At 35.7% G+C, this 10,534-nt stretch overlaps 1 protein-coding gene across 11 annotated transcripts in view; it reads left to right on the top strand.

The window, feature by feature from the left end:
* The window catches only part of LOC113167941 (tumor necrosis factor receptor superfamily member 14-like), a 41,659-nt gene that overhangs the window by 3,461 nt on the left and 27,664 nt on the right, over positions 1 to 10,534 (top strand). For 2 of the 11 annotated variants that reach the window (XM_033326060.1, XM_033326062.1), the window contains exon 1: positions 8,449 to 8,620. The exons of 1 other annotated variant lie outside the window; for it this stretch is intronic. In XM_033326060.1, coding sequence (XP_033181951.1) covers positions 8,507 to 8,620 — 114 coding nt within the window. In that variant the 5' untranslated portion in view covers positions 8,449 to 8,506. Of the gene's footprint in view, positions 1 to 1,288; positions 1,324 to 4,853; positions 5,073 to 6,452; positions 6,587 to 7,740; positions 7,835 to 7,926; positions 8,053 to 8,402; positions 8,621 to 9,245; positions 9,334 to 9,437; positions 9,644 to 9,738; positions 10,531 to 10,534 lie in introns of those variants that run through there. 8 more of the 11 variants (XM_033326064.1, XM_033326065.1, XM_033326069.1 and 5 more) reach the window with 8 other exon arrangements.

Genomic DNA, 10,534 nt, shown 5'->3' with positions numbered 1-10,534 from the left:
ATTTTAATATGACACAAATATAACCTAAGTAAATACAAAGTTCTTTTTTTAAATGATTATAGGATCATATTATTTTCTATCTTAAAAAATTAGTTAGTAACAAAGTAGTAATAAATATATATTTACCATCAGAGATTGAGACTTATTGGTTCTGATAAAATGCTCAGAAACCATGAATTTATGATTTATGAAAAGTGGTTATAAGTCAGACATTTTACAATTGTGTCATTTAAACAGTATTTCTCCAATGTTTTACATATTAAAATATACAATATATAATTAAATGCTCTTATTAATTATATTAAAGTAATTAAAAGCATAAAAACAACATTTGACATTTATATTAATATTATTAAGTACAGTCAATACGTTTTAAAGAGTTTTACACTGAAAAGGACTGGGTTGAGATTTTATTGAGGAACAGCAGATTCACCTCCAGGTGACACATTTTACTTTCTGGTAGAAAACAGCTTTATTTAAAATCAATTTTACCGGAAAGGGTTTAGTTTGGAGAAGTGCTATTGTTGTAAATGAGGAAATGAGCCGAATTTTTGCAATGAACTTCAGATTTCTCACAAAGAAACTATGGATATACGTGTTTCTTTGTCTTGATTGATTAGAAACAAACTGATACTTAATCCAAAAGAGAAACATTCACCACCAGACTAATGAGAGTGGAGCAGATCATTGAACTCTGCCACTAACAGACAGAATCATCAGCACAGACTGCTGCATTTACCAGAGCGACTGGATAGTGTAGTGGTAACACTGCTGCCTTCCAAGTGGGAGACTGGGGTTGAAACCGGGGCCTAGCTTCAGTAGGGGTACCCTGCCCTTGAACCTCGGCCCTCAATTGTAAGTGTCTTTAGATGAATGTGTCTAAATGTAAATGTAACTTTAATTAATTCTTATGGGACAAAGAAGGCGACTCATTAAAGAGATCTGAACCTCTACAGCATTTTGGATGAAGACAACATTAAGACAGCAGCAGAGAGGGTTTTTTTGCAGACTTTGGACTTAATAAGAGAAGAGGATGATCATTGTCAGGATGAGATTTAGACACGTCAACAAAATTCTGATTGTTCCTCTGGATCCACCTGCTGGTGACCTGCAGCATGAGGAGAGTTGATCACATGAAATCACTGATTCTCATCAACATTAGATAGAAATTCAATGATTAAGATCATTGAATTCTTTACTTTTTTGTCTCTGTTGAAAACCCTGTTCCTCTTTCACCTTTACCTGTCTGTGGGCGGAGCAACGAATGTGAAAGTAAAACAGTTTTCTCCTCTGTTTCTGGATGAAGTTTTAACATTAAAGACGGTAAGTGACTGAAAATATGTCGTTTGTTGAACCAAAGTCTGTGGGAGCAGTTTAATAAAGCTGCTATAATAAAACAGTTTAGTTTGACACGAATGTTCTGTTGAAGAGAAGCAGAAATGAAAAGTACACTGACATGTACAGTACAGAATGTGTACAGATCAGTATGTATACAAATCAGTATTTGTATAGGTCAGTATTTGTACAGTTTAGTATTTGTACAGTTTAGTATTTTTACCGTATAACTGCGGTCAGCTGAGCCGCTCTTTAAATACATTTTCTTACTTTGTCTTGTGATGACCTTAAAGTTTGTGTTCAAAACAAGGAAATGAAACCGATAAATAAAAAGATTAAAGTATGTTTTTTAGGAAATAATGACACCTGAAATGGTCTAATGTATATAACTGGACGAAATGTTTTAAATATATCACTGATGTTATTCATATAAATTGAAACTGGTTTTAGATAAAAGTTGTAATGTTCTAACAGATTCTCTTCTACTGAAAACGTCGAACTTACTTTTAGAGGAAGTCAAAGTCCCACATAGACTCATAACTAAAACTGTTGGTGAAGGTTCTCAGGAATCCAGCTGAACTTGTCTGTAGATGAATCTTTACAACTGGATTTGTTTCTTGTTAAGTTGAAATGTTTTACTGCTCATCAAGTAGCTTCTTCAGTCTGAAGTTAGTTGGTTAGAGGCAATAATTTATCTTGTCAGCTGAAACAATGGAAGGGAGGATGTGAAGGATGTGACAGTCACACCTCTGTCAACCATCCACCCACTTAAAGTGTGTTGTTACCTCTGGAGAGGTTGAGCAGCCTCAAAGTCCTTAAGCAGCCTCCATACATCATGTGGACCCACTGTCTTCCCACATCACTGTCTTTATACCTGCAGCCTGACTCCTGTTAATGGAGGAATGAGGGGTTAAAGTTCTTCTTCTCACAGATTCTAATGATCAAAGTCTTCAGTGGAGAAACAACCACATGTAATCTAGCAGAGTATCAGATTGGAAATGAATGTTGTCCTATGTGTCTTCGTGGTAAGAAACAACAGTTTGATAAAGGAACATTTCACTTCAGATGTTACATCTTTGTTATGTAGATGTTTATGATATGTTAATTAGTTGGTTTTATTTTCTACAGGAAGTCGAGTCAGAACCGACTGTACAGAGTTCAGGAGCACTTCCTGTTTACCCTGTTTGGAGGGAACGTACATGAATCAACCAAGTGGTCTTAAACAGTGTTTTCCATGTTCACAGTGTGATGCAGGTAGATTTCTGTTTCTAATTATTAGTAATAACTAATTCTAAGCTCAGACCTGACAATGATGACTTTACATGTGACTTTGTATTGATGAAAATTATCAGCAGGTCCAGGAACTAAGGGCCTTGTAATACGGATCAGTTAGGACACTTCACACAATGAAGGAACAGATCGTTTCATGTGATGATACTGTTCAGTTTTTTACAACCACTGTTAAAACTGTTATTATCAGCTGATACTTTATGTATTCAGGATATTATCTACATTCATATAACACCTTTCTACCTTTTTTAGACCCAAAACACTTTACAGTGTTACTTCTCATTGAACCGTTCACACTCAGGTCATGTGGATCTGGGAGAAGCAGGAGATCGACTCTCCTCAGAAAGTACATCTGGTTCTAAACCTTTTAGTACAGTGCTGCTGAGTTCTTATTCATTTTAGAACCTGTTGTTTCACATTTCTGAACAATGTCACAAAGATGATCTTTAGTTTTTCTAGTTCTAAACTATAAATTATTGGTCTCCAGTAGATTAAACCTGTTTTCTCTACATTTATTTGAAAGGTTCTGGTCTGAAGATAAAGTGTTCATGTACAACAACATCAGATACAGTTTGTGAACCACTGGAAGGATTTTACTGTGTAGATCCTTCAGATAACGGATGTAGAGCAGCACAGAAACACAGAAGCTGTGAACCAGGACAGTACATCAGTCAGAAAGGTTGGTTTTCTTATGTTGACTTAAGATTTAGTAAAGTGAACATTTGAAGGTAAAAACCTTCAAATTAAAGCTAAAATACTGACAAATTGTGCACAGAGCCAACACTCTTTCATACTTTACTTTGTAAAACTGCAGATAACCCCTGACCTCACAGCTTCTTCTTCAAGCTTCTTATGTGTCACAAGTAACATAGAGTTTATCAGTATACTGAGAATAAGTCAATCACTGGTCTTCACCTTTCTACAATTCTAATTTTCTGCAACCACACCCAGTAATATATTAGCCAGAGGGGCAACTGGCACAGTACAGGCGTTACTCAACTTGAAGGTGGCAGTGCAGAACAGAAGCTTCACACATTTCTTTGCTGCATTCACAGATGTATGTGTGTGTCTGTCTCTGTGTGTTTGCACATGTTGTTGGTTTTGATAGTCATGTATCATTTTATGCTCTGGCCTGTATGTGTGTGAGTGTGTGTTACGAACCACAGCCTGGTAACAATACCTGCATCTTGAACGCACACGGGCAGACAAAATAAAATCGAACCGACATCAGAACAGTACGGAAGCTGACACCTGTCTCATCCTCCAGAGTGTTTTTGCTATATTGCTGCTGTTTCACTGGTGGTTATAAGGCTGCCAAAATGACCGGTGGTCCCCTGCTCCCTCTTTCTCTACTTTCAACCCAGTTCACTCCTCTGTGATGCTGTAGGAGAAGCAGGGGCAACTAGCTTTGCTACTAGAAACTCCAGCCAGAAAAGCGGTTGAGAGTTTATTAAAGAACAGCAGATTCCCCCCCAGGTGGCACATTTTACTTGCAGATAGAAAACAGCTGTATTAAAAATCCATGTGAGGAATCCACGAAAAGATTCAGTTTGGAAAAGTGCTGTTGTTGTAAATGAGGAATGAGCCTTAATGTTTGCAATGATCTTCAGATTTCTGACCATATATATATATATATAACTATGACTCTATGTGTTTCTTTGTCTGGAACAGTAGAAATTGAAGGAGGATGTTTTTCATTATTGGTACTCCCAATCAAATTATAGTGAAGAAAAACGTTAATAAAAGTAAGAATGATAGACACTGTCTTTGTTTTCTTGCTTTGCTCTTTACCAGACCCAACACTATATTGGTTAACATTCAAATTATAACACAGCAGTGTTACAGTTTCATCTTTACTCGCACTAATTGTGTGTTTACATGTCACTTGTCTGTGTGGTGCAAACTAACTTCCCCTTTATTACCACTCTGTGCAGCTTCAGTCTAAAATAAATCAGAATTTTTCAGTCATTTTATGAACATGTAAAACCACAAATGGAACTCATCTTTCCAATGTTACCTGAACGTCTCGTAGTGACGCTATTTAAAGGACCAGTTCAACAAAAACATTTGACTAAAGTGAAACCTTCAAATCACCTCTTATCATCAGTACTGCTGCTGCAGGATTTACTGTGTTGTTGATCAACAAACAAACAGAATAGAGTGAAATGTGAAGTAGTGATGAGTAGAAAACTGATCTCTCTGTGATCCAGTTGTTGTACATTGATCTAAAGCAGTAGTACTGACTAACTGAAGTACTCTCTGATAGACAGGCTAGCTGCTGTTTCAACCAATAAGAAGTCTTCTTGTAGTTTCGAGTCGGTGTGTTCATCTAACTTATTTCCCCAGAAATTATTTCAGCACCAAAAAGTCTCCAAACTGAAGCAGGTTCATAAACGCCTCTAAATACTGCGGATCATGTTTTTCGGCCTCGAATCTGCGACGTTTCTGTAAGTAACTGAATTTATAGAGTCATGTGTGGTCGGACGAAGGTGGTACTGAACCAGTACCGGTACCACTTCATTATGGTACCAGAAGAAACCCTTTATAAAGGTCTACTGAGAAAAAGCTCCATGTTTGAAGCTCGGTTTATTTTTGCGGTTATGTAACGTGTAGAAAACAACAAAGACGGAACAAAGATCGTTATTAAAAACAGTTCCTCAAACAGCGAACAGACGTTTAACGGGTTTCTGTACTTACATGATTTATTATTATTATTATTTAACTGAACTGATGAATAAAGTTTTCAAACGGAGATAATACCGTCGAATTTAACCCAAAATTAAAGTAAATGTACAGATTAAGAAAAAGGTCTTAGACTGAAACGTGGCTCCATCTTATATTAAATTAGCTGTTTAATCTACAAACTGCTGGTTTGTTATTTATATATATATTTTTAAGAATCCTCTTTACTTCAACACGAACCAGAGATGAGTGGGCGGTGATCGAGCGACCTAAACCGAGAATAAAGAGAGAGGAACGGAAACAGACATTAACTGTTTCACTCCAGCTGTTTATAAAAACACGTAAATGTTGTTAGTCAGATTCAGCTGCTTTGGTGTTACTGAAATTAACAACAGGTGAACTGGAGGAGCAACAAGGAGTACCATTTTGGGTTTCTGGAATGAAATGTCAGTAAAATGAAGCAGTAAAAACCTGCTGCATCATTTTTCACTTTAAATTTTTAGGGTGTGTTGAATTCAGCCCTCTGTTGGTTGTTTTTTTATTATAATTATTATTATTATTTCTATTTAACAATGTGGCATCATTTCATTTATAATACATCACCCAGCACATCAGTATAAATATACAACATGATTTTTTTTCCACCATTGAAATCTTCATTTTTGAGCAGTGTGTATATGTATGTATATATAAAGTCTAAGCTTCTTAACAAAAAAAGGAGCGGCTACATCTTTACCAAGTCATAAAAAGGCTTTTTATTAAGAAGGGCTATGTTTTAAAGCTCATATAAACACAAACACAGCTCTGCACAACCCAGGCTTTCCTTTAAATGGAAGTCTTACCGTGAATAATTAATGCTGTTAGTCCACACATGCATATGAGTTCTTTTTCTTTTAAAATTACTTATGATGATGGGATATTTAAGTTTTGCTACACTTTTTTTCTGAGCTTTCTAACAAATGTGGTTAATCAAGATTTAGGTTATATGTTTAGTTAATTTTTACATAGGTTTGAACAGCTTTTTTCTCTTTAAAACTTTTACTCAGTTTATCTTCTTGTTATATAAAAGTTTGTTTGATTTTCTGAATCACTGATCTTACACCTGCTGGTTACTGCAGTTTAATATCATTTCCTTTCATTTTCAGACTTTCCTGTCCTGTTTTAGATTTTACAACAGAACCAACAGATTCCAAATCTCAGTGAGATCGAGCTCATTAAGACCATCAACGTACTTTATAAAATGACTTTCAGAAGAACATCTGTGACAGCTGCTTTTCTGGTAAAACTGTTTGTTGCAGTAAACAACTGGAAACTTGTACTTTTAAGATAAGATAAGAAAACCTTTATTAGTCATGTGGACTTCACATTTCTTCTCCTCTCAATTTCTCATAATTAAACCTTTATTTCATTTCTGAGTCGATTTCTTTTTCTCTCATATAAAACAATAATGTAGAAAAATAAAATGTTGAGGGTTTTTGAGGACTGAACCTCTGTGGGAGAGAAAATGTGTAATTGTTTTAAAAATAGTGCTCAGTTGAGAGAAGACACAAAGTTAATGACATGCAATGGTGGACTTGCACTGATACAGGAGACGAGAGGAGCTCAGTTTATCAGTAGAGGTCCCCCAGCAGACTAAACTATATCAGCATAACTAAGAGATGGTTCAGAGTCACCTGATCCATCTCCAACTATAAGCTTTATAAAAGTTTTAAGTCTAGTCTTAAATGTAGAGAGGGTGTCTGCCTCCAGAACCTGAACTGGGAGCTGGTTCCACAGGAGAGGGGCTTGATAGCTAAAGGCTCTGCCTCCCATTCTACATTTGGATTTGCATTCTGGAAAAGTGTTCAAGATGGTGGTGAGGTCAGATGTTTTGGAGATAAACTCAGAGAGACCAGATTGAGGGGGTTTGGACATGTTGAGAGGATAAATTTCTGAACTTATCAGGAGATTTATGGATGTAATGAGAGAGGATATGAAGTTAGTTGGTGTCAGAGGATCAAGTTAAATGGAGGCAGATGATTCGCTCTGGAAACCTCTGAAAGGGAACAGCTGTAAGGAAAAGAAGATTTGATGCTATATAAATGAATACAGTTAACTTGAATCATACTCTTGTATCAACACATCAATTGTACAAAGATTAAAAACCAGACTTACTTACTCCAAACTTAGTATTAATAGTTAATTAATGTTAACTAGCTGTTAATGTTAAAAAAATACATTACATAAACTACATACACACTAAGCTTTGGACTTTGTGAAAAGAACATTGACATCTAGTGTCTGGGTCTCTTACAGCACTGCAACACCACATTTTAACTATTTTAGGTTTTTTTTTTTTTTTTTTGGTCAGAAGTGCAGTTATATATAAAAGTGTTTCACTGGAACCTTTTAGAGTTTCATTGACAGTAAACCCTTTTTTCTTTTTCATTACAGATTCTAATGATAAAAGTCTTCAGTAGACTTTCCCTCACATGTCATCAAGCAGAGTATCAGATTGGAAATGAATGTTGTCCTATGTGTCTTCCTGGTAAGATCCACTTGGTGGTAAAAGGAGATTCCAATTATAAATTGTTCATGATACTTTAATTATAAAATCTTTGCTTTTTTTTTTCTCAACAGGAAGTCGAGTTAAAACTGATTGTACAAAGTTCAGTAGTACAACCTGTCTGCCCTGTTTGGTGGGAACCTACATGAATAAGTTAACGGCCCGGAGGCAGTGTCTCTTCTGCAAAACGTGTGATAAAGGTAAACTTTGTTTTTACTTATTTATTAGTAGTAACTATATTCAAGTATATATTTAAAGTCAGTACTTTAAGTAGGTTTATTGCTGAAAGTCAAACAGTATAATAGAGAAACCTGTTGAACAGTGTTGTGGTAAGGATCCAGACACTTTTTGAGGAATTTACTACAAATTACTGACTTTGTATGTATGAAGATTATCGACTGGATCCAGAAACAAAGAGCTTGACAAAAGGTTTAGTTTAGTTGTGTTTTTTAAGTCATTGGATTAAATGAACATTAGTTTTCAATCAGAATCATCAAGGTTTTTATCAGAGCTAAGACAATAATTATAGAACTGTTATAACCTCCATCAGGTTTTCCTGCTATGATGACGTCAAATTTCCACTGAGTTCATTTCTAAAAGAAATCTTTACAGCTTCTGGTCTGAAGATAAAGAGTCCATGTACAACAACATCTGATGCAGTTTGTGAACCACTGGAAGGATTTTACTGTGTGGACCCTTCAGATAACGGATGTGGAGCAGCACAGAAACACAGAAGCTGTGAACCAGGACAGTACATCAGTCAGAAAGGTTGGTTTTTATGTTGACTTAAGGTGAAGTGTGAGTTTTAAACACATTTAACGCACAGGAAAGAAATGTGTATTATACAAGACTTCATGTTGTATTCTGGCTTTTACTTTTACTCGTATCTGAAACTCTGAGCTACTGAGAAACAGAGAAAGTTGGTGGTTTTGTGACTTCTCCAACTTAAAGTTATGTGAAAGTTACCATGTGAAAGAGAAAATAGGATTCATTGATACTCGCTTCCTTAACTCATGTGAAAACGCTGAATCTGTAGTCTTTGTCTGACCAGTCTATACTAACACATTACTGTATGTGATCTGTTCACATTTACTCTCATGTGGTTTACACAAAAAAAAAAAAATACTGAAGACCACAGGTGTAAAAAACATGTCTTTACATGTTATGTAGACAAGAAACAGGATTTAACTGTTGGAAGTGATTCACATGAACCTTTGTGCAGCATTTGTTGCACAGATAACTTCAATGTTGTTGATGTCGCCTCCTTCAATGTTATCTGTTATTCTGCAGCAGAGACACCAGGACTGAGAGAAAAACATGATATAGTGAAATTTATATCAATTCAAAAAGACTGAACTGGTTTAAAGTGACTGTGTAACCTGTGTGTGTCCAGGAACAGCCTCCACAGACACTGTGTGCTCTGACTGCAGTGATGGATCATTTTCAGATGGATCATTTCCATCTTGTCGACCACACACACAGTAAGTGAAGCTTCACATCAGTCGTGGACAAACCTGGTTTCTTACAGCAGCAGTAAATTCACACAGATCCTACAAATGGACAAAACATCTCTCTGTCATTTCAGATGTGAAACAAAAAACCTTCAGCTGTTAAAACCAGGAACAACTTCAACGGATGCTGAATGTGAAGAACACAGTTTAAATAAGACAATAAAACAACAAACAATAATAATAATTTGGACACCAGTTTCTGTGCTTGTTTTATTATTTGTCATATCGGTTCCAGTTGTATTTTACTTCAGACACAAGATAAAACTTTTAATATGTCCAGGTAAGAATTGCATTCAGACAATAAACATGTGTTACGATTCTGATAGATGATGATTATTCAGCACTAAATGATTCCTTTGATTTGTTTTATTTTAGGCACAGAAGGAAATCAAGGTATTCCAACAGAGGTATGTTTGTTACTCAGAGTTTAGAACTGTAACATTAGCAGATAGAAACAGCTTTAATTTATCTCTGTAATTATACTTAAATTTTTTATATTTTATTACAAAGGAAACAAATCCAGAGACAGAGACATTTGGAGTTTGATCAGCAGCAGGTAAGACAGCAGAGTATTCTTCATTCAAACTGTCTCTCATACCTCTGTGATGTCTTTACTGTACAAAAGGTTTTTGATTTTAGTAAATAGATTTTTCTCCTCAGCATCAGACAACTTGGATTAAAGACACAGAGAAAGTCTTTGTTCTCTACAGAGTAAATGTTTCCTAGAATCCAGTTCTAATCCACATGGATTCTAGTTCATTATCTTTGTAGTGAACAGAAATTAAACCTCAAACAAGTCGAGTCTCCTGCTCTTTGTTCCAAACTGAACACGTCCTCTACAGAACTGCTGGTGTGTAGTTTGGATCTTTATCTCACACAGACGTTATTGAACTGAGACGTGAATCAGTCTGGAATATAAAACATGGACCATGATGCTTCAAGCTCCTGTTAACAGTGATGCTGCAGTGACTGGACGTTCAGACTGTTGAATCTCTCTACTGGTCCCAGTTGGATCAGAACATCAGACTGAAAACAGACTTCATGGACGAGATCAACAGCTGAAACAGGACACAGTGGATCTACTGGTGGAACATTAAAATTTTTTTAAGCCGAGCAGCTTTTTTTATTATTATTATTTCTACAGTATTTTATTTGACAGTATTTATTTATA

This window comes from Anabas testudineus, chromosome 7 (assembly GCF_900324465.2).
Source record: "Anabas testudineus chromosome 7, fAnaTes1.2, whole genome shotgun sequence".
Lineage (NCBI taxonomy): Eukaryota > Metazoa > Chordata > Actinopteri > Anabantiformes > Anabantidae > Anabas > Anabas testudineus.
Note: the sequence above shows the minus strand (reverse complement) of the source record. Positions and strands in the feature narration are given on the sequence as shown.